Source organism: Osmerus eperlanus, chromosome 1 (assembly GCF_963692335.1).
Source record: "Osmerus eperlanus chromosome 1, fOsmEpe2.1, whole genome shotgun sequence".
Taxonomy (NCBI): Eukaryota; Metazoa; Chordata; class Actinopteri; order Osmeriformes; family Osmeridae; genus Osmerus; species Osmerus eperlanus.
This window is the reverse complement of record NC_085018.1, coordinates 18,638,544-18,663,123: the sequence shown is the minus strand read 5'-3', so window position 1 is coordinate 18,663,123 and position 24,580 is coordinate 18,638,544. Positions and strand designations below refer to the sequence as shown.

General features: G+C 41.3%; 4 protein-coding genes across 5 annotated transcripts; 1 reads left to right on the top strand and 3 right to left on the bottom strand.

Moving 5' to 3' along the window:
* Positions 1-8: 8 nt before the first annotated feature.
* LOC134024495 (G-protein coupled receptor 182-like) lies at positions 9-2,546 on the bottom strand. Its single transcript, XM_062466950.1, has 3 exons — positions 2,233-2,546; positions 1,639-1,919; positions 9-1,448 (listed from the first exon to the last, which is right to left on the bottom strand). Exons 2-3 carry the CDS (start codon positions 1,915-1,917, stop codon positions 615-617), a joined length of 1,113 nt encoding a protein of 370 aa, XP_062322934.1. The 5' UTR covers positions 1,918-1,919; positions 2,233-2,546; the 3' UTR covers positions 9-614.
* Positions 2,547-2,888: 342 nt separating this feature from the next.
* On the bottom strand, positions 2,889-8,583 carry LOC134024481 (phosphatidylinositol 5-phosphate 4-kinase type-2 gamma-like). Of its 2 annotated transcripts, none has more exons than XM_062466930.1 (10): positions 8,049-8,583; positions 7,867-7,964; positions 6,465-6,561; positions 6,015-6,164; positions 5,718-5,864; positions 5,370-5,408; positions 4,805-4,918; positions 4,453-4,726; positions 4,157-4,260; positions 2,889-4,077 (listed from the first exon to the last, which is right to left on the bottom strand). In XM_062466930.1, exons 1-10 carry the CDS (start codon positions 8,196-8,198, stop codon positions 3,973-3,975), a joined length of 1,278 nt encoding a protein of 425 aa, XP_062322914.1. In that variant the 5' UTR covers positions 8,199-8,583; the 3' UTR covers positions 2,889-3,972. The 2 variants fall into 2 exon arrangements, with proteins under 2 accessions (XP_062322914.1, XP_062322922.1); XM_062466938.1 differs by having other exon boundaries at positions 2,892-4,060; positions 8,049-8,581.
* A 415-nt stretch (positions 8,584-8,998) lies between these two features.
* LOC134031014 (insulin-like growth factor-binding protein 3) lies at positions 8,999-10,910 on the bottom strand. The gene is made up of 4 exons (XM_062474513.1): positions 10,299-10,910; positions 10,137-10,174; positions 9,886-10,005; positions 8,999-9,604 (listed from the first exon to the last, which is right to left on the bottom strand). The coding sequence occupies exons 1-4, from the start codon at positions 10,630-10,632 to the stop codon at positions 9,491-9,493; spliced, it is 606 nt and encodes a 201-aa protein (XP_062330497.1). The 5' UTR covers positions 10,633-10,910; the 3' UTR covers positions 8,999-9,490.
* An 855-nt stretch (positions 10,911-11,765) lies between these two features.
* LOC134024471 (SPRY domain-containing protein 3-like) lies at positions 11,766-24,565 on the top strand. Its single transcript, XM_062466919.1, has 11 exons — positions 11,766-11,901; positions 12,254-12,392; positions 12,672-12,747; positions 14,140-14,264; positions 14,527-14,662; positions 14,780-14,968; positions 19,728-19,877; positions 22,188-22,245; positions 23,037-23,156; positions 23,275-23,408; positions 23,875-24,565. Exons 2-11 carry the CDS (start codon positions 12,265-12,267, stop codon positions 24,007-24,009), a joined length of 1,251 nt encoding a protein of 416 aa, XP_062322903.1. The 5' UTR covers positions 11,766-11,901; positions 12,254-12,264; the 3' UTR covers positions 24,010-24,565.
* The last annotated feature ends 15 nt before the right edge of the window (positions 24,566-24,580 follow it).

Sequence of the window (24,580 nt, the reverse complement as noted above, 5' to 3'; positions counted from 1 at the left end):
GTTTCTACAAGTGAGAGATAAAGAGTGTAGATTTAAATTTCAAAATCAGAAAGCATAGAGTTCCAAAACATTTATCTTGAGAGCATAGACATGTTGTGAAATGTATGTTCAGCGTTCTATAAATTATTACTGGTTTACATTATGAACGCATGCTGTCATGAGCCCTCCATGTGGCTCATTGGAGAGAGATTTCACCAAGGAGATATTAACTAGACTTATTTTTATTTAACTAAATTGTAAATTTGCTATAAAACATTTAGTAACACAATCAATACATTTCTAATAAACACAATAAGTAAAACATTATCCAATTGTACAATACAATTTGTATTATATATATATATATATAGATTATTTAGTACACATACACATGCTATACTTTAGGATGTGTAACTTTAAGGACACTACATGAAAAATATTTCCTTCCTGGAACTGCACAACTTTAATGTTGGCTACAGGAAAAAACAGGAAGTGCATACCAGGAGAAAAGTGTAGTGGATATACCATTATGCACATTCTTTGGGGAGGAATAACATCTCACAAAACGACATTACAAGACTTGAATTGGGTGAATTATTTCCTCCTAAAATATAGTTCTCTTACTGTTTGAAAATCTACACATCTGATTGACTAGTGTTGTTATCACTAATCTCTTGTTCTTTCTTATTCGAACATGTGCCCTGTTTTTCCCCATTTCTCCCTCCCACTACATGTTTTGCATGATTCTCAGCCCCTCCTTCCAGCATAGCTTGTCTTTGCAGGTGATGAGCCACAGCAGCAAACAACTGCTTGCGAAACTTCCTGCTGAGAAGGTTGTAGAGAATGGGATTGGCCACGCAGTGGAAGAGTGACAGGCACTGGGCGACAGCATAGGCAAAGTGGATGTGCTCCACCTCTGTGCAGCTCAGCAGACGTGGCTCCAGGCTGTCAAGCAGCATGAGCATCACGTCTATGTGAAAGGGCAGCCAGCAAATCACAAACACCAGAGAGTAGACATGGACCAACCAGAGGTCCCTCCGCCTATGGTCCCGTCCCTCAGGGTACCCACGTACCACTCGCAGGGTCAGCAGGTTAAAGGTCACAATGACAGCCCCTGGGCCCAGGAACTGGAGGATTAGAGAGGAGAAGGTGAGTGCAGTGAACCAACCAACAAAGTTATGTACAGGGTAGAAGTAGCATCCGGGCTCATCCCACTCCAGCAGCCGCACATGGGAGCCTTCCATAACAGCCAGGATAAAAGACAGGATCCACAGAGCTGAACATATTAGGCCTCTCTTCCGCTTCTCTGTGGGCCCCCAGGGTCGTGGCCCTGTCTTAACCACAGCCAGGTAGCGCTCTACTGTCATGTAGGCCAGGAAGAGCGAGCTGCTGTAGAAAGCTATCACAAAGACCAAGTTGGTGAACTGGCACAGGAAGTTGCCCCACAGCCACACATGATCCATAACGGCCTTTAGGGAAGACAAAGAACACAGTACACTGACATTTCCATGTAACTTCTTAAGGGACATAAAACATAGACTTGTTTCCAGACAGGAAATCAAAGAACAATATTATCACACCTCCACTCAGTGAAATAATAAATAAAACACACTGTGTGACGTTAACAAGCTCCAAACTGCAATGGCAATCGCCACATACCCCAAGCATGAAGAAAGGCACCACTGTCATCATCATCAGGTCAGAGATGGCCATGTTGAGCACACAAAAGACCACACCGTTGCTGCTGTATCGCCGACGCCAGTTGACCCACACCACCATGCAGTTCAAAACCAGGCCCAGGATGAAAAATACCAGATAGAGCAGGAAGACAGCAATTCTCCGCGAGACATAATCCAGTTCCACATGGCAGTCATGGAGGAACCAGTACAGGTCCGTGTAATTATCGTCATAATAGGAGAAGTTGTGGTGGTCATCCATGACTTCCGGGAAACACATTAACACAGTTGCAGTTAATTGTTTGACAACCGTCTTAAAATAAATGAAGCTTTAAGACAGCCGACAGTTAATCAACTAATCACATTCCTAGAGGTCTTCTGAATTGGTGTCCTTACTCCAGTAACATAAACTTGTACTCAAACACATGGACTCCTATGTTTCTAATTCTTATTCTAGTTTCTAATTCTCTCCATTAGAAACCTGTTTTTTCACAAACATTATTTCCATACACTCAGTTAGAATGAAAGTCTACCTGAGCTGTGTAGAAGGTGAGAGAGGAAGCAGGTGAGAACTTACCTTGAGGAGCAGCAAGCTGTACAAAAGACGAGATCAGTAAAGTGGGACAAAAAATGTATCAACTGTGTAAGGGCATATGCTTCCAATGAGCAAGAGTTTTTTTCTGCTCTACTTCGATTTGTGAATTTACACACAAACATACATATACACACACTGAATCAGCACAACCCAGATGGAGGAGGGGACAGGATTTCCTTTCTACGGGAGGAGTGGGGCAAGAGGAAAGGGGGATGAGAAAAACTAGTCACAATGGAAGAATAATACAAAAAATATATAAATATATAAAGATACATCTAAAATATCCTCATACTCTCTAAAATTATATTTTACCACTGTAGCCTTTAAGACTGCCTGTCACATATAATGTGTTGTTCTGTTAAGAGCATTTGTGGGAGCGCTGATCAAACAGCATTCACACTTTTATCTGGAGGTCACCCAAACTACAATAATATTTTGTTTGGATTTGTTTCAAACTCTTCTTTAGAAATAGCCCTTTACCTTCTCCAACCCACTCGTACAACTGTGTCCACTCAGCAGTACCCATTGTTGAAATGCTAACCTATTCTGTTTATCTTCCCTAGAAGAACAGGAACATGTGTCAGCAGATTTATGATTGGTGCAGAGACAAGACAAGGACAAAATTGAACTTCTAACCCATGGCTATCATTATAGGCATGTTACACTCCTAGAAGCAGCCCTGAGGTATTCACACTGAAATCTTGAGGGCCATGTCACAGTTTGCACAAATATACACACCCACACTAGATGTACATACACAACACACAGAATTGAGGCCATGTAGATTCACCAAGAACAGACAAGTAACCAACAAAAGAGTTTCCTAGACATGGTCCATGTACACAAGCCAGACTACTGCACCATATCACAGAACTGCTGCATTTTGAGTACATTCCCATGTCAGAACATGTTGTTTTCCAGGTTAGAGTGGAAACATTTCTGCAGTTTGACATTCATAGCATTTTTCTAGTACTGCAAATAGCACAGGCTTAAAGCAACATGAAATGTCTGTTTCTACTTTCTTTTTTAAAATAAATATTTAATATTGGATACAATTCTGGAAAATACTTCTGTTGCTCATCAATTTGAGACCATATTTGTTGGAATGTTTTCTAGAACACTATGTTGTAGTAAACTGTCAAATATCAACTCATACATAAATTAAACATTTAATTAAATCAGACTAAAACATAGGCAGAAGTCAATGATGAGAACATAATTTTGACACTGAATGAATCATTTGTGTTTATAAAATACTTGTCCAATCTGATTCAATGCCACAATGGTCATCATCTCAGTCCTACTGTTCTGGTACATCTTGTTTAAAACGCCAGTAAATTATCTGCAGTCAGACTGACATTCATCTCGTATCAGAATTAGTTATTAGTACAGACCAGGTTTCCAACATTCCACAGATAAAGACCACTGTGAGCACCTCGGGATATTCTTATGATTTCTTTAACCAGTCCCAACAGTCAAACAGTCCAATCAATGTAATTAATCTAACAAAAAGCTCTTTAGTAATTTAAAAACAATTAGTGAATATATTACGGTCATCGAAGAACAAATAATGTATAGTTTGAATAATTTATACAATCTAAATGTCTGAAACAAAAACATCTGAATTGCTGAGATTAAATATTAAATCAAAAGTTTAAAAGGGAATGCTACTGCAAATTGACTAGCTTATTTATAGTGAGGTGTGGTAGCAGTGGCTGTGCTTTAAACACTAAGCAAAGATCTTGGCGATGAACTCACGGAATCGTTTGGCATACTGCTCAGGGTGAACAGTTGAGATTTCGGCTCCAGCCTGGTGGAGACATCACACTGCAGGTAAATTGATGAACCAGAAACTTTGCATATTTTGGACAGTATTTTTTGTGCATTGTGTGTGTGTGTTACTCACCCCATGTTTTACAGTCTTGGCGGCATGAGCAGCTTTCTTCTTGGTGTCGTAATGGGTCAGCACGTTGATCAGGCCCATGAAGTACACCTCCCTCTGGGGAGAACCTACAGCACAGCAGTCACAGGAGCAGTATTTGAGAAGATATGGGATGATATTAATCTCATCCATGATAGAGGTACAGTATCATAACTCTCTGACTTTATCTAAAATTCACAATCTACTGATACATGATTTGCCAAATACTATATTGCTAAATATCATGTTAAGAAACATGTTGTTTTCTAATCTGATCTCACCTTCTGCACTCTGAATGGCATATACATCCACATAAGGGTCAAACTCCCCGGGGCCCAGTGGCTTGAAGGAGTTCATGTACCCTGCGATGCCCTCAGGGGAGGCCCCATAGGAGCCGACAGCAGCAGCCGGGGCCAGGCCATTCTCCTCCTCTTCTTCCTCTTCATATGAGGACTCCTCCATCTCTTCCTCTTCATCTTCCTCCCTCTCTGCCCTCTCTACATCATGGATGCCCAGCAGCAGGCTGTAGTCCATAATCCTCAGATGCACCAGGAACTAAGAATGCATACACACACTGAAAATACACAAATACACACGAACACTCACAGACACAGCAGCTGACTGGGACTTTACCTCTATGTCTCTGTTCAGCTTGTCCATAATCTTCTCCTTTGCAGCCTCAGTCACATATACTTTCTGCATATTATTCCTGAAGTCTACATCTTTGTAAGTGGGCAACTCTTTCACCTAAGGGGATGACCAGGACAGGAAAGAGTAGACTGAACTGAAATATATTACTGAATAAACCATGGTTCAGCAAAACTCACTATTGAATCAGAATCAGAAAGGGGTTTTAATTCGCCATGAAAGTTTGCACAGACAAGGAATTTACTTTGGCAGGAAGGTGCATACATTCAACATATAGGAGTAAATCTTAAATAAGTGGTGTAAGTTTAAAACAAGTCTAACTATATTATACAAAACGTGCAAAGTCTAATTAACTAATACTAACTAATACTAAGGGGACAGGTATGTAAAATAAAATAAATATAAAGTATAAAATATCTATAATGTACAATATCAAAATACAAATAGGGTGCTTAGTGCAAATATGATATGGGTGCAAAAATGGCCAGGGTGCAATATGTGGCAATGGTTTTAGAGTCTGTGGTTTAAAGTTATTGGCTGATAATCTTACCTTTTCTTTAAAACTAGCTGCACGGGACACCAAGCACCCCTGATAAGAGAATAGATAGCTGTATAAGCAACTCAATCCATCCAAGTTGTTTCTTTTAGCCAACAGAACATTGTGACTTTGACTCCCCCTAGTGGTCATGTCTGGCGGCACTGTGAGCACACTGGTACTACTCCCCTGAATACAATTACTATCAAGCAAAATAAAAATGACAACAATCTGAACTGCCATAAATCATAATGACATAAACGTCTACTTAAATCATATTGGCCATGGTTTTACAGTAATTCAGATGTTGCACAAAACAAAAACAGTCCTATACATCAGATAGATAATGCAGTTCTTCCCAACCTTGAGGTCATATTTTCTGTGTACATGTAGCCTGTGGCTGAAGACGTTCCTCATGACAATGAGGTATGTGTCCTCACTCTCCACGGTGACCCGGTACATGCCCAGGAACTGAGGCAGCAGAGTGCTGCCATGGCATGTCACTATATACTAACAAACAGACGTAAGGAAAACTATTATTTTTTTTATTATGGGGGGGGGGGGGGGTGATAAATATGCACACATTGAAAACTGCAATAAAAAAAAACTTTATCACATGGTAGGGTGTTGTTGAAGTGCTAATAATGAACAGGCCTTTACCTGGTGATATTCAGACAGGATGTTGTGTATGTCTTCTACCTCCTCACTCGAGATCTGCTTCACTATCAGGGTTCTGTCATATGAAGTCAGCATCAGACCCATCCCCTGCCCCTCCCCATCCTTGACTGGAGGACAGCGAGCTAGAGACACCTGTGGATAAAGAAGGATATGGCGTACACAATAAAAAAATATAATACGATATGTGTGTGTGTATATACAGTTTATATACATATTACGTTTATTTATATAGTACAAACACCATGTCTGACAAATCTGCAGTTAATGCAAATGTTATGCAAAGTCCATGTAAATTTTAAACGGCCCACATCCCCACAGACAACCTTTCCAGAAATGTGCTGTACTTCCAGAGAAAGTAAATTACTATGCACCCAGAAGTATCTAGACATATTGGTGTTATTAAGTACTGCAGTATTTCCTAATGTAGCCTACCTGATAATCCTGATCCTCTATTCCAAACCTCTCTCTTAGGTTTCTAAACACCTGTGGACAGTACTCTTTAAACTTGAAATGTCCTGGAAGATTCTCTCTGTGGGGGGGGGGGGAATAAAAGTGGTTTTACAATTGTATTTACAAAGTAAATATCAACACCATTTTCTATTATCAACTAAATATATGGCATGATTCTATAAAAAATTAGGTAAATACTGTGGACATGGATGTTTGTCCCTCCTTGTCTTGCTGTTTGTCTCCTCTCCATATTTTAGGCAGGAATTTCACACTTCCTTGTTCAAATGGAACACCACGCTCCCAATCACTCGCAGTATACAGTACATCTACATGAACATGGCAGCTGAGAAGAGACAAAGGCTGACATAACTGAACGTCATGTTTGTTGACAGCTAAACTGAATAACCAATTGATATGGTGGAAAAGAAGTTGTCACAAAGACATGCTCATATCATGAATAGTTTTGCACAAAGTTGAGTGGTCGTCAAATATTGTGAATGCACACTATTAGGCCTACATTATAGTTTTATATTATCAAGCCAAACCTAATATATAACAACACTGTCATGGACTACCATGAACAATGTATTCCTAAATTAAATTAAATCTCTGCTATGCAGAGAAACTAGAGACCTAACAATGAGGGAGCAGTTTTCAACTAGGTTTTAGAATTCCAAACCAGATTAAAGGATTTGAAAAATCCACAAAATCTCACAGAAGTTGTACTTTACCCTCTGTCTCCAACTATGAATGCTGGACTACAGCAAAACAAAGACAAATATCAAGAAAAACAACCAATAATACATTATGCCCTGGTGGTTACCTATCATTTAGGGAGGGGGCAAGCTCTAAAAAGTGTGATCAAATTCTCTCTCTCTCTGTCTAACCCACATACACACATACAGACACACATACACATCGTGTTTCACATTCCTTCAGTGGACATGTCATCGTGAGTCTAATTGCCCTGGCGACTTAACTACTGCACGTCACAGTGTTGCGCTGTACCCAGAAGTTTAACTGTCTCATCTTGCTGTTAAAATCTCCTTACTGCTTTGAGAAGAACATTTAATTATTTATAATTAAGATATCTTAACCTTGTTGCTTGCCTTGATCTGTATGGTAAATCTGTATGTAAAAAATATTCAACAATCCCTCCAACATCGACATAAAAACACGACACTGAAGAAGTGACAAAGCTTCTTCAAAATTTTGATATACATAAACGTATTGTTTTGTTTGCAAATACTGTACAATGCCTGTTGCAGAGGAGGAAAACATCTGCTACTTTCAAGTATGCCTCCAATGTGTAAGTTCAATCAGTAGTCTGTCTATTAATTTACAGTCTCCATAATAAACTTGTATTGCAGTAAAGCAGGCCTACTTGTTGAAGAGGTGGTTGTTGACTTTGATCTTGGTGTTGGCTTTGAAGTCATCTGGGAGCAGCATGACAGGGACAGGTACCTGGCTGAGATCATTAATCTGCAGGCATTAGATACATGTAAGAATCATCACATACACACAAACTGGACTTGAGCCAGAACTAACCCCCTTCTGGACGTATACCGAATGATTGACTCCCCACATAAGGACGCCTAAAACTGGATCACTGGCTCGGAACACTTCCACTTTCTGCTGTACAAAATGTTTCTTCTTTGTCTTCGTTTTAGGTGCCAGGATGCTCAAGGGGCTCGTTGTGGCACCCGGAGAAGACATTTCACCGTTAAGAAGTGGTCCGCTCGCAACCGATGAATGTTGCAACAACCCAATAGGCACAGGTTGCAGGATACTGGAGTCCTCTTGCAAGTTATTTCTTCGTCTTTGGTTTTTGAGCCGTTCAGATTCACTCGGCTTATTCGTTTAATCCTACCTCGCCTTCAAATAGTCCCTCTTGATCACTCCGTTCCTGCCGTCAAAACATTAACCAACATCTGGCATCTCTGCCAGTGTTACGTGCCCAGTGGACAGGTGTGGGTGACCGTTTAACCACGTGCTCCTCCCACATACAAAAACAAGATAGCCCAAGTTATTCACTAGATTTCTTTATCGTATTTTAGAAAGTCTCTCTCTCTCTCAAAATTAAGTCATATGAACATTTTTGAAAACCAAGTTTAACGCCAACTGCAAACTACGGTGTATTGTCATGGAAACGTCAAAGTCTGTAATTCTATTAGTTCCTGGTCATATGAGAAAGATTGTTGGATTACGGACCTGGACTAGCTTTTACTGCCACAGAGAGGTTATTTCGAACCACAAGTAGCTTTTTGTTGAACCTTCTCTGAGTGCTCTCAGTCTCACATGAAATCACTTATCGTGATCATAGACAATTTAGGTCCGAAAATGTACAGTCATAGATCGTAACAGTTAAAAAACATGTCACATTTATTCGTCTGTTTATAATACAACAGACATACATAAATAGAATATCAATTAAAGATAATGTACATCAGTAAATAAGGCATTTATAACATTTTGAACAGTACAATAAAAATGAAACTTAAATAAATTCATTCATAAATATATGAATTTTATAAAAAGAATACTTGTAAATTAAATAAGGCACATAATGAATCAGGTTTATAATACATTGTACAATATACTATACTTTTAAAAATAAAAACATACTGTATGAAAGACTTTTAGAGTGTGGCCATTTCAGTGAAAATGTTGCAGGCTTCCAGTCATTAATAATATGTAGTTGCCTAATTATTAACAATGCATATCAAATACATTTGAACTCATTTAGAATAAAGTATAAAGGTGCGGCTTGGCTCTCCACTCTATTAGGTTTTAATGTTTAATTTTTCATCACTAGAGGGCGCAATAATACTTTATTAACAGTAAAATGTAGAACGTTTGAGAGAGTAATCAGACAATTAGATACAATGAAATAACTGGTTCCTGTCTTGTATTGGTCAAGTAGTGTCCAGCACTTCCTCATCTTGAATGTGTTTCTGTATCCTTATAAGGTGCCACATAATCCTAAGGATGATGCTGGCAGTTTCATCTCATACTTTGTCACAGTGCAGGGTGCCATCCTGGCTTGTGCGAGATAGCATGGGGATACCATGGTCATCCACACACCAGCAGTTACCACGCTGCATACCTTTAGATGACTGGCACTACAGAAAAGGAGACACACATGTTGTAGAAGAAGGATTTCCATTTTACAATTTGGCCAGGCATGTAGCAACTATCAACCCCCCCCCACACACACACACACACACATACAGTACATGCTCACACATTTTACATCATATATTTCAACGTACTAACATTAAAAGCATTGTTTTATAGACTCAAGCATCTGAGCAATAAGAAAAAAAGTGCATTACCACAAACAAATTCAACAGGGACATGTCATGCTATTTCAGGACACTAAATGCATGTTTGACAAACCCACCTGCTTCTTTCTGAAGAAACCTTTCCTATCACAGTTAGGCATATAAATACCACGGTCTGACAGGAAGACTTGAGGTTCAAGGCCTTTAAGGATAGAGACAAGTAACCTACGGCATGGAGCCTAGAGAAAGAGGTAGAGAGAGGAAGAGAGAGAGAAATATATACTTAATTTAAGGCTAACCTAGTTTTTTTGTTTCTGAAGTGAACACAGTTCTTGTTCAATTAACCGATGTGTTGCGTAATGATTTATACCTTCTCCAGAACTTCTCTTGGTATTGAGTCTTCTGTTTCTGGGGGAAAAGGGAGGTAATAAACTATTTAGTATTCACCTGGACATGGTTAGCAATAAATAATTGTGCATCACCTTTACAAGAAAAAGTTGTGTCATCCCACTTGCTTTCAGGATTGTCTTACCTGTGGTCTTGGGCTTCTCTGTTGCCCTGGGCTTTGCGACACAACAGACCCCCCTCCCTTGAAGCAGGGCCTGGAGGGGGCTGATGTCCCCCTGTGGAGGACTGCAGCGAAGTCCTTGGGCACAGCTCAATGTATAGACCCCACATGGTTCTCCCAGGGCCAAGGTGGTGGTGCTGATCTTTACGGATTCGTGCTGCGAGGGGGCCCTAACTCCCCGTGAGCCTTTACAGGAAAGACATTCTTGAAGTGGAGGCAGACGAGAGGCCAGGGTCCATGAGCTGGAGAGAACAAGCTGAAGGAAGACCAAGGCCAGGATGTCAAGGTATAATAGCATTTTTGCTTAAAGTTAAACTATCAAACAATGGTGGTTTCCTCGAGGTTTCAGTCAAATTATTTTTGGGAAATGTTCTCTTTTCTTTCTTCCAGGCTATTGATTTTTGCTGACTATTATCAGTAAATGAGAGGCAATGTAGAATTTTGAGGAATCCCCTCCAGCTACGACAAAGCGATTATAAAGCCGACAGACACTACCGACCGCCTCTTTTAAAGAGTCAGAAGTTGGAGGGAGAAGGAGTGGGAGGGTAAAAGAGAGAAAAATTTGTCTCCTCTTTCCTTTCCAGATTGTCGAGCACACCCCTTCTTTCCCTTGTCTTTGAAACACACCTCCTATTTGTTACCAGTGTCTTGTAAGATATGTAGCCCCCCCCCCTCCCCCCACTTCCCCATTCATCATTTGAGGCAGATCCTATGAAAAATGTTAGTGAAACATTTCATCAGGCTATTGATGTACTTTGTGACAAAACTCCTTGCAAGCGTGAGAGCAACAGTCAGACACATAGGAATGCAATTTAATGGCAAGGTTTTCTATTGAGGTATTAGTCACTCATTTCTAAATGGCACTATCAAATTGAATGTTTTCATTTGCAGTTTCCATAACTTAGCAAGGAATAACAAACAATGCACACAAATTATTGTGTAATAATGTAAAACGACAGGCAGAGACTTTGGTCAAAGTGGTACTTGTTGGAGTAGCACCTCTCAACTGATTGAAACCTTTATGTGTCTGTCACATTGATGGACTAGTCTAGAGTGAAGAATGTGAGGAGAGACTACCTTCATAAACAGACTAAAACAGACTATAGTATAACTGCTGTTTAATGCTGTAACATTAACCACCTGGGCAACAATAAATGTGCTGGCTTTCTTACTCTCCAAATACATGGTTTTAAAAGGCGTTCAGTTCTCGAAGTCTCACAGTTTAAAATATTCCAATCAATGTGCCAGCATTATGGGAGCTTCATTTTTTCATTTTAACTTCCACTGCTCTCCCTTTCTTTTTTCACATGATATATTGAAGTAGATGCTTGCATATTTACATTACAGTGTCGGTGAAAAGACAAATCCCCAAACAATCTGGACACAAACCGGATACAAAAAAGTCGTCTGACCCTTGTACGCACTGATTGGCCCAAGCGTTGTTGTAACATGATGTCATTAGCAAGCGCCATTCCTAATCTGAATTTGTTGTTTACTGAGGTTGAATTACTGGATATTTGTAAACAATGTGGCTGCTGAGAGGTTTAGATAACTGTCTAAAGCTACGGTGGGTAATATTTGGAAAATATGTGTTTAGTAGTCGTTGTCAACGTAACTCATTAAATATTCTTTGCGGAGGTGTCTTGAGTTGAGTAAGCTAGCTACAGTATCTAGCTAAATGCTACTACTGTACCACTGCTAGCTAGTTGTATGCGAACTGAATGTACACTGCCACTAACGTTAGCTGGCTTAGCTAGTCTAACTACAGTGTAAAGTCTAGTGCCAGTGAGAATTAGTTTGGTAGCTAATTACTGGTTACCAACCACAATTGACAACTGGCTTTTATCATCTCTATGTTATCTGCTTTATGTTGCTGAATGAGATGAACTTCACGTGTGCCTTGCCTGTATGTTCGCTAGGTAGCTAAGCAATGGACGATATCAACCTGCACCATCGCTTCCTGAACTGGAGAAGGAGGATACGAGAGATTCGCGAGGTGCGGGCGGTCCGGTACCGTGAGCGGTTCAAAAGGATGCTGAGGGAGGGAGACATACTCAGGTGCTGGAAAACTCAAGTGTTCACTGGTAATCGAGGCCGAGGAACAAGGCAGTGGTTACTTTCTGTGGCAACGTTAACACTAGACTTACTGATGTTGAAGGCCTAGTACGAGAACTGGAGCATAGAACAAGTATACATTCTGCCTTCCCTAGGGTCATCTTTAGTTAGTCGCTTATCATGATTTAGTAACAATGCCATGCATATTTTACATAGAAAAACTTGGAAAAAACTTGGAGTTCAGCTTACTTTACTCTAATTGAAAAAACTTTTCACTTACAGTTACCAAGGCAACTCTGACGAAGTTGATTGTTATGTAGCTCCTCGACCACTATCGAAAGGACACAGCTATTTCGAGGTAAGGTTAGGATTGGATTATAGATGACTGGAGGTCCCCAATTCCAGTTTTGGAAATGCAGTTTTTGTGGTTTATTTGAATTAACATGATTTATTTTGTGTTTCACACATTGCAATAGTAAAATCAGTACTTTTGCATTTTCCCTAACATAAAACTTAAGTTACAGTGACTTACAAAGGCCCTCTCTTGTGTCCTCACTGTTGATCCCTTGCCATTGTATAATTCCTGACAGTTAAAGAGCGTTTTTCAAGAGCATCATAAGATTCCCTCATGAGCCACACCCTCTTGATTAACAACAGTCTGCGCTCAAAATGCTAAACAGCTGCTAAATTTAGTTGACACATGAAAGTAAAAATAGTTTGCAGACCAGCCCAGACCATGTTGTTTTTGGACCCAATTACATTTTAACAAATGATCTGACAAATGGATCAAACATGGTATTTTTCCAGTTGCAAAGTATGTGGTGTGTAACATAACTCCCCAGTTATTCATCAGTAGCTGTTTTAATATAATTCCCTCTAGACTAAATCATAAAGACAGCAGGCTCATAAAAGAGGTTCTGGGTTTTAGGAAAGCTCAGGAAAGGAGGGTTTGGCTGTACATGGTGGGTAGGGAGAGGTCTGCTGTGTTATGTTGACTGCTTGAGGGTATGCCAAGGCAGTGAGTGGGTCAAGAGGTATAGAGAAGGATTCCTGTGCCTGCCTATGGCGTTGGAGGATTGATGGGGCTGCTCAGACATTATGAATCTCTGTCTACATGCGTCCGCTTCCTTTAACTAACTAAAAGGAAATAAACATACTGTACTTTTCAGGAATGACGCTTCAAAATAAATAAGACATTGCATTTGTTCACATTACACAAACTAAGTCCCATATTTTTGGGGCACATGATAATATAAAACAACATAGGTACTGGAATGTGTTTTCTCACATACTCGAAGGGACTATGTTCAATTGGTAGGACGTAATGATTTCCCCTTCTCCTTCTCCCTCTCCTTGTTCTTATTTTACATTGTATAGTATTGTAATTATTTAGACTGTGGTAAATGTTCAACTTTTTACATATACGTTTCTTATATGTTTATCACATGCACATTCTTGCCACAGTAAAGTCCTTGTTTGTGTAAACTTACTTGGCAAATATAGCTGATCCTGATTCAGATTCAGCATGTATCAGGTTCTAATCTCCACCCAGGATTAAAGCTCCTCAGGGATGATGTCATAATGATTTACAGTTGGTGGAGGCAAATGTACGTAATCATAGGTGTCTGTTACCCTGATCAGGATATAGGAAGGGTAACTCTTCCCTAACAAAGTTTTTAAAGGATATTTCTCCCCTTTTTGACTGTAGTGATGACGATCTCTTACAGTCGGGTGGTTTGTGATGTTTCAGGTGACCATCATTGACACAGGAGTGAGGGGGATGATAGCTGTTGGTCTGGTGCCTCAGGGCTACAAGCTGGACCATCAGCCAGGATGGCTCCCACACTCTGTGGCCTACCATGCTGATGATGGCAAGTAGGTGTCATGTCCCTGTGCACAAAAAACACTCCAGTCTTCAAGAGATGTGTTGTGTTTTATTGATGTGTTTATCAAAATGTACCAGATTAGTGTATGTTACTGTTACTTGCTATGGTCTTGCTATGTTCTTGTTTGCTTTTATTACTAGATTCAGTTTGTTTTGATGGGTATGTGTATGACCAGTTATGTTATTGGACCCTATGAGCTGCCCAATAGTGTGTGACTGGCAGCTCAACTTTACCTCTCCACCATATCACAGGATGTACAATGGCAACACTGTTGGACAGCAGTTTGGGCCCAAATGTAATCGTGGTGATCGTATCGGCTGTGGGATTTATCTGGATTCTTTTGAGAATGACCAGACAACTGTATTCTTCACCAAAAACGGCAAAGAAGTATAAATCCATATTTACCCCTCCCAACCTAAATATAGTTGTATAAACACTGTAGGCCATAAACATAGGTTGGCTCCATTTGAATAATACACTTTTTTTGTACGTGTTTGTATCCAGGTTGGCACAGTGGTAGTCCCTGGTATTCCGGAGGGTCTCTACCCTGCCGTGGGAATGCACTCACTGGGAGAGGAGGTACAGCTGGACCTGCAGGCTGAGTGGGGGACAGAGGAGGAGGATGGACTGATGATGGTGGACAGCCATGAAGATGAGTGGGGCCGTCTGCATGATGTCACAGTCACGGGAACGGTAAGGCAGTTTAAGAAGACTTTTTTTGTAACCATACTCTCTGTGAGGCCCTTTCACTTCTGAGCACATTTCCGAGCAGTAAGACGATATTTTATCTCCTTATTGACCATGCACAGGAAGCTGTCATGGATGTTGGGGGGGGGGGGGGGGGTGCTTTATGCATTCATTTTTGGATGAATGTACGTGTCTCTCTGTGTTCCAGTGTTTATGTCTGTGTTGGTAACTGCTGCCTAGTGACTTGGTGGTGTATTGCTTTAGGCACAACTAATTGTGGAAAATGTAGATAGCACAACACCTGGAACAAGCACACCTGTAGATGACCATACAGTCTATAGGTGAAAGACTGATGTCTTTACTTCACATACTTCAGAGACAGCTTGGCTTGAATTCGAAATGTTTTGTTCAACAATATTTGATAACTTGTCGCACCCACTTTTCAAAATGCATGTTTTGGTTAGCATTCACATTTGCCTAGTGTCCTAGCAACATTAGGTCAAGATGGATGCATATCTCATCAGATGACAACTAACAAAAACATCTAAATATGAATTTACAGCCTTGAGGCTTTGTTAAAAGTAGTTATTTAAAGTAGTTTCACATTTGTTTCTGAATAATTCAATTGGATGTCAAAATGATCTATAAACATTCACAAGAGCCACCATGGATCTCGCGAGAAATAGATATAACTAACTGATTAACTGATCTTAATCACTAGCTGCATCACAGGCACTGCACTAGTGCTATGAAATGAGACACACCAGATGGTTCTCAGATAGGGGCTGAAATTCACAAAAAGACTTAACCCCTTTATTGTTAAACAAAGGGCAATCACCTGGCTCAGGGTGCCCATCAGCTCCGCAGGGTCCTCAGGGTGGTCGAGTCTCGGGGCTCCAAACAATTCAGAAAGGTGCTCACCCCCCCCCCCCCCCCCCCCTCACACACACACACACACACACACACACAATGGAGCAAAGCTGGCAGACCGAGGGGGGGGCTTTCTCAGATTGAGTGTAGTGGTAAATTAATACACAAAGCATTATTACACATGGCCTTAATACACATATTTACAAGCACTTTCTTTATTGTGAAGAAACAGACACCTCAGTTATTTTCTCTTTGCTATTTTCTTCAAGACGATACAGATATGTCTGGAGTCACGTACACTGGCAGAGTTCTATCTAACCTTGGTTGTGCAAGTCAACTGTACTGTCATCATGTAAGAGAGAGGGAGGTAGAGCCTGACTAATACTGTAAAATTGACTGCCAAAGGTTAATTATGTTAAGTTGTGTTGTGGTTGGTATGTGTCACAGGTTTCTGTGGAACCAGAGGGGTTGGTGAGCTGGATATAGGTTAGTAGAAGGAGATTCTGGAGTCTTTTTTAGTTTCTCATTCACACCAGACTTTTACTTGGTCTGTAGTTACTTATCTCCCTTTCATGTAGTTTCTGTCTTTCTCTTTTTTTTCCTTCTCTTTGTTGTTCTGACGTAGATTTATGATGACAAAGATGGGGGGTAAGGGTGGTCTGCCTGGCGGTATCAGCTCTAGGACTCAGAGCCCTCTGACTCAGACTAAAGACACACAAAACCTGTCTGTGAGTGGGCAAGGATTGTGTTTGGCGTCAGGGGAGTGCAGCTGAATAGCCCTGGGGCAGGCACAGCTAACCTGCATACCTCCTTCACTTTTAATTAGCTTTGACTTCCACGAATACGCCCCTGTCCCACTCCTGGGTCAAGAAAACGCCCAGAAACCTTGTCCATCATCCAGTCTCCAAACCATGCCAGCTCTCTGGTCCAGTTTGACTCTGCCAGGACCATCCCTACACAAAGACTACTGTTGTGGTTAAATGTAGGCTGTAACAGGGAGCTTGTGTACATGCCCTCATTGTGCTGTATGTACGTGTTGGCTCCAGCGTGTATCTCCAAACCAGGGTTTGGCCTTTAAGCAGCCTGAAGCTGTTTTAAACAATTACTGTATTATAAGGTGATGACATACCATGGTGATGTAGACACAGTGGTTTCACAGTGGTTTCCTGTTAAGGGATGATGCAACTTTCTCTCCCACATTGCTGTGGTGTGCAGCACAGGTAGATGATGGGGTGATATCGGTATTATCTGCGTAAGATATCATGAGCTTTAAGTAATGCCTAGGAGATGCATCTACACGCAATGACCTGCATTCTCCTGTAACAGACACCATCTTATATCTTCCATCCAAAGGTCCTCTTCCACCATCTAGAGGACCTGGCTTTTTCTTCCCGTTTGTCTCTCTGACTGGCCTGTTGGGAAACACTGCCTCAGGGTCTCACCAGTGAGACACTGGCCCACCATTATTTGTCCTGCCATGCTATATCCTCTGATGGAGCTTTGCCCACACCCTCAGGAGCTTATCAAAGGTGGTAATGATTGGGCGTTCATCAGGGACAGGAGGGATCTATCACACTGACACGATAACCGACAGCCAGATTTATGGCCACTCATTAGAAACCTGGACAGGGCAGGTGTTACCTGCACACTTGGAGACAACTGAAAGTAACAGAGTGTGGAACAAAGGGTGGCTTTGGCAGGGATATCATCAAAATAAATAACTAATCCTTTCTCATACATTGAGTAACTTTGACTTACAGAAATGTTGAAGGATTTTTCCCATTAACGATCAAATTATGATTAACCATCATATTACGTTTTCATACAGGTTTGCAGAAGTTTCATATCGTTCACATATTTCACAGACCTTCGTGTGCATGCACTCATCAGCACCTTCAAATCTGTAAATAATAACCTGACATGATGTCTGTTGCCACAGGGGTGAACTTCGATGTAAACAGCTGTAGTCCCTAGCTATTGTTTTAACAGGAATGTTGTTTTCCCTCAAGAAATGTAATCTAATAGCTGTCTCGCTGAGGACAGCCAAACATGCGCATGCACACACACACACTTTGTCTTTCTCTTGTTCTCTCTCACTCTCTCTATATGTGTCTGTGTTTATAGAGGTTTGACACACACTGGAGCTGGAATATTGTTCTTCTAAGCTGTAACTTAGTTTCTTCTTACTTAAGGGGCTAACAGGGCAACAGGTCAACAAAATGTGTTTATACCATTTTTAAGACATTTTTGTCATGTTAGAGATAGACCCCCACCCCCCCCTCACACACACACGGGCACATATGCATGCCTTTCCCCACTCATCTTGAGGATCATTGGAAGATTTAAGGATCTGTCATCACACCCACCGGATCTTGTTGACTGCTACTGGGAGGGCTAGCATGTCTGACACACTCACATTCTCTAACCTCTATGTTACACATCAGACATGTAGACCATGTATTTGGTCTTTAAAGAAGCAAGGATTACAACGCAGTGTTGACATAATTTAATTGTCCTGCATTAAAAAAATATTTCCAATGACAGGTGAAAATGTCAAAGGGTCAAGGAGTGGGAGAGGAAGGGGTGGGTAGAAAAATGAGCGACATGTACAGAAAAAGAGGGTTAAGCCGGTAATTGCTGTTTAAGGAGAGGAAAGAAAAAAAGGTGGTGTTGACAGATTGTCGTAAAGTAATTATAATGATAATAACTTTCCCTTGCTCTTTATTTATGCTTCATGTCTACCCTTTTCTGGCCGGGCAGAGGGAAGGGTCACACACAGTGCAGCCTGACACAAATAACACACAGCACATGCACTAATCCTTTTCACCTCGCAAATGACTATGTCACAGGGTTCTTTTGTAAAATCTTTGTTTTTCCTCCTATTTGTTTGAGGTGGGAACCATGGTTTTTGGCAGACTGACAGCTTGTCTGTGTCAGTTGAGTGTGTCCATGACGGATCAAGTTTACTTTGAAGGAACTATCAGTTCATGAAGCTGAATGCAGTTAGCTACCAGGATATGAGCTCATGATTTAGAAACCAAATTATTTGTGGTGAGAAGTTTCAGGAGAAGTCCTGAAAACAGTGTTTGTGTGTTATGTGGTATGCTGCAGAGATGGCAGAGGGAAGACTTTTGGGCTTTTGACCTTTTTGACTTCCTTGTTTTGTGAATGGAGGGACTTTCCAAATGTTATTCTGAGTCATTACAAACAGTGAAATTAGCCTGACCATCTCAGTCAACACAATCCTTTTGTACTTTTCTGAATGGAGTTAGTCCATCACTTTATAAAAAAAACACATGGGCCCTATCCCACCAGTCTGGTAGTCAGGGCATGCCAAGGAGAAATTATTACTTGTGTGTGGGAAATAAGAACATTTTCACATTAAATATTTAGATATTTTTTTTATAGTAGCCTAATTAGTCACTGAGTCAGGTGGCTGAGCGGTGAGGGAATCGGGCTAGTAATCCGAAGGTTGCCAGTTCGATTCCCGGTCATGCCAACTGACGCTGTGTCCTTGGGCAAGACACTTCACCCCACCCACATTCGCCTCGGGGGAATGTCCCTGTACTTACTGTAAATCGCTCTGGATAAGAGTGTCTGCTCAAAACAAAACAAAACAACAACAAAAAATGATCATGTGGGAGTCAGTTGGCTGAGCGGTGAGGGAGTCGGGCTAGTAATCCGAAGGTTGCCAGTTCGATTCCCGGTCATGCCAACTGACGTTGTGTCCTTGGGCAAGTCACTTCACCCTACTTGCCTCGGGGGAATGTCCCTGTACTTACTGTAAGTCGCTCTGGATAAGAGCGTCTGCTAAATGACTAAAAATGTAAAAATGTAAAATGTAATTAGGCTAGAGTTGGATGGCTTCTTATATTTTGTTGTCCCTTCCTCTCAGCTGTTGGAGTATGTGGGGAAGGGGAAGAGCATCGTGGATGTGGGTTTGGCCCAGGCTTGCCGGCCCCTCAGCACACGCTGCCACTACTACGAGTTGGAGATCACAGACGCGGGAGAGAAGTGTTACATCGCCCTGGGACTGGCACGCCGGGTAAGAACCTTCTCTCACTGGCCTTCAGTAGAAGCACATTGTGATCAACAGCATCCTCATTATTGTTCTCCATAAGTGTCAGTCTCTGCTTGACGCTGGCATGACATTGCACAAGCTGCGAATAAATACAAATACAATTTGTCCGATTGTCCAGTCTTTAAAGTCTTCCCTTCCCACCCTTCTGCATTCCCTCACTGTTTCCAGTCTGAGTGATGGATGACCAAAAGGGAAAAAGCGAACAACAGAATAAATATTGTCTCATTTGAACCCCTTGTTTGGTTTTCCATAGAAAACCCTAGCAGTCCCATTTACATCTAACCTATCATGTCTACATGGTAGCACTTTGTCAGAGTGTGGAAAATGATTTTCCTCTTATTCTCTGTTCTATACTACTGTTACCCTAAAAATCAGCACACATAGATAATATATATTATTGTGCAAATACTCACGCAAAGATGTTGACAAGTAATCTTTCTGAGTCTGGGTCAAGTAAAATAAAAAAGAAATGGTCCTGAGTCTCCAGACTGGAGTTTCCATCTACACTGTATGTAGAACGTGTTTGGCTCCTCAGGCTATGCCAGATATGGTTTATATATAAATTAATTTAGACTCATTCCATCTGTGTCTTGTCATAATAGATTACAGCGATTAACAGATCTATGTTGTGGAAATAAGTACCATCCATCTACCAGAGAAAGGACTGTCATATGAATATCATATGAATGTTTCCAAAACACAGAGACATTGCACCAGATTTGGCAGCCTGGATTTAATCAACAAGGAATCTCCACATCCTGTTTGATGTCAATAAAAGAGCTGTGACTTTTAAATACTTTAGATACTTTATCTGGGATTTTATTAGATTCAAATTCAAGTCAAGGCATTTCACCTCTCAACTTCTGTTTGTCTTGTGTGCATTCAAATATTTCATATAGCTTTTTTAGCATTTGACTCTGAAGGAGCAATAATTAATAGTTAACATAGTTAACACAATAGTTGCGTTCCTCACACTCCATGGTGATCCTGATCGGTTCACACCTCTCTCTTTACCCTATACGCGTGTCTGTACGTGTGTGTGAGTGTGTGCATGCAGGAGGAAAGAGCCCTAGGGGTACACAGGGACAGAGAATAGAACTCTGTTATTTCACTGATTGTTTTCTGGGAATTGTTTTGTAAAGTAGTCTGTGGTTTCAGGGAACTCTCATTGCCATGCTGAAGTCAATCAATGACATTTCCATGAAACATTCACAACAATTCACTTCATCATTTAAGTGAACCTGCCACTCCAACCCGCCAATGACAGCACATCGCAGTCAACTTTGACTGCTTTGTGATTGGACAATGAAGTGATTATGAACTGCATTCTTTTGTCCGTTTTAATCTCCCCGTCCTTCATTCCATGTTTTAGTTTCCTTGTCTCCGGTTTGACATTTTTTCACCTTCATCATACTCCTGTTCTCTCCATCTGTCTCCATATCCCTTTGCCTCTACTTCTTTTCACCTGACTGTCCTGAGCCCATCCCTGTCTCTATCTCCATCAGCCTGCCTGTAATGGGATGTGGTCATAAGGGCTTACATTGTCTGGTACAAAGGCATCCATCTTCTCAGTGGGAGTTAGCATTGACACTCACCTGACAGCTCCACAGTATGCCTTTGTTATAGCACACCACGGAGAACAGTACTAGCATACAGGGTAGTACTGCTGCTAGCGCAGTGCACGTGACACCATTCCCAGGTGATGTTACTCCGGCAGATAACCATCAGAGTGTTTAGAGAAAGCTGTTTCATCAACGTAGACAGATAACGTGCTACAGCTAGCTAAACCTTCCTCCTAACAACTAGTTAAAAGTGTATAAATATAGTAGACTCAGAAAAGCAACTAACTATGGGGTTGGAAAAAGACACATCTTCTTTAATAATCTGATGTGTCAGCTGCCTTCCAGAGATAAAAGTTAAGGTGTAGAGAGGCACTGGAGACAGGTGTCTTGCTCACATGGATTTACTAGAGAAGAAAGCCCTTTATCTGCCCTGTTTGACTTGAGGTTTCTCAGCTAATGGACAGGGTGCATCCTGGGACAGTACCTACCTATTAAGTATGACTCATCGTCAGATGTTATCAGGAACAGTCATGGGCCTTTCATAGAAACCTCTGTTTGATTTCTTCACCCTGGGCTTTATGACTATGTAGTCTATGCAGGACTGATAAAAGACCAGAAAGATTCCTGTAACTACTGTTGCATAGCTAACACACACACACACACAAACCCCTATTGTTTTTTCCACTGACTGTGATGACCTTTTCTGAGGTAGGACTACCCCAAGAACAGACACCCGGGCTGGAGCAGGGGGTCTATAGCCTACCATGCAGGTGAGTGTCTGTTCTATTCCTGTGTGATCTGCATGTATCATTTCAGTTTTGCCAGTTATGACTCTGCGTGACATACTGTAGACGTGTGAATGGTTGGTAACCTCTTTTTTTGTACAGAAGGGAATGAAAGTTCTGTGAGAGGAGGGGAAGCATGTTTGTGTTGGGTTGCAGTATGCTCACAGTATCCCATAGATAATAAAGGCCATATAAAGTAAAACACTAAGCCACTTACAGAGGAAAATGCATTCTCTGTCTCATTCCTAAGGATTGTGTTGTCCTTGGCTAGCCTATTGAGTGATACAAGGAGAGGGTAAGAAAAAAAAACATAAACAGAGACATTGCCCAAATCAAACACATATATACTATAGGGCAAGACTCCTAGTGGAGTTGTCCAACTCAAACATGTATGGTGTCTCAACCCACCCCACCATCCCCAATCATCCTCTAGTTTGTCTAAGGATAAGGCTGGGTGCTGAGACTGCTGCCTATATCTGTTGGGCCTGATTAGGTGAAGACCCGCCTAGTTGTCACCCAGTATTTCATCTGGTCTATGTTGGTTTCCATGGGATCCACTCAGGCCTCTTCCTATCCACTGTAATGATGACAAAGTGGATATTTCCTCCCAGCTGTTGTCGGACCTCCCTAACACATTTAGGCGAGGTTAACACGAGAAGCAGAGCCTGTTTTAAGGACAACTTTGAGTCAAAAGATGTGAGCTGCAGCAATGCCTTGGTCATAACACGTTACCACGTTTTGGAGAATTGACTCTCCTGTTTCTGAACCTCTCTCAGATGATGGGAAGATGTTCCAGGGGAGTGGGGTAGGAGACCCCTTTGGTCCTCGCTGTTTAGAAGGAGACGTGATGGGCTGTGGGATCATGTTTCCCAGAGACTACATCCTGGACAGCGGAGGTGAGGGGCCCTGTCATCATGGAACATACATCACCAATGCTATTGGTTGAGACTGGTCAGTTCATAAGTTTCTGTTGCCCCTCTGTCCTGTCTGTCTGCCTGACTGTTGCTCCCTCAGATGACAGTGATGATGGGGAGCCGGAGGTGCGGGCTAAGCAGCGTCGGGTTCACAACGACCTGTACATGAATGACGAAGATCAAGAGGAGGATGGAGAGGAGCTGGAACCTGAGCTGGAGGGGCGGAAGGTCACGGTGAGAAAAGACTCACCAGAAGTTTTGTATACTGTTTATATTGTTGCCATGCCAACTGCAACCTAACCCCTTTGTGGTGGCAAGGGCATGGCTAACTTTGTCTAGAGTAACTTCTTATGAAATGTTGGTCTTTGTACATCCTCTCATTCGATGGTATACTATTACTTAGATTTTTTAAGTTTGAAAACCAACTGCTATCTTTCTACAATGAGAACCCTACTGAAAATATATGTTCTGGGAATTTATGGCTGTAAGTTTCGCTCTCCTTTCTCTGTGCATGGATTAAATGTCTCATTACTATGTCACATTTAAGAGGGTCATAAGGGGTGTCACCCTGTATGCCAGTGTGTAAGAGCTATAAGGTATATATCATAGCTTCTTTTACGGTGCAGATGTGTGGAGGTAGGGTTTCAAAGGTTCCCATAAGGTTCTTTGTGAACACTGTCGCCTCCTGGTGTCTGGACAGGTGTTCTTTACCCGAAACGGGAAGGTGGTGGGACGGAGAGAGGTTGCTGTTCCAGCAGGGGGGTTCTATCCCACCATCGGCATGATGAGCACGGGGGAGAAGGTCAGAGTGGACCTACACCCCCTCAGCGGCTGAACAAAGCAGAAGAGACGACGAGAGAAGAAGAAAGGAGAGATGGAGTCGCCTTGCCACCGCTAGTCTTATTAGGTGGACTATGTTTTGAGAGTGGTCAAATTCAATACTGGAACCTTAACCAGTAGCAAAGAAGGGTGACTCAGGTATATGCCAAAATCAAAATGACTGTATAAACTATGATGCTGTTTAATGGGTATTTTCTAAAACTATGATGATGCCATATCCTTTTATCTCATGCACTTTATAAATATACTGTGTCATAATGCACTACTGGCATTTGAGAAGCTTTTGTTTTGCATGTTTAGACTCCATCTCATGATTTCGTTTGGCAGTTTACATTGAACATTTTTCCATCTGTTTTGATGAATCACCTTTCATAATTGTTTTTAAAAGGGAAGTTCTTGAACTTCAAGTACTTGATTTCATATTGTTAGTTATCAACGTTAAGCACCATTGATTAGAATGTACTGTATGTGTCAGTCATCTCTAAATTATGCACCCTTATGCAATCTTTCAAAGCCTAAATAAAAGGTTGAAATGTATTTCTATCAGAGTAGCATGTTGTTGTTCA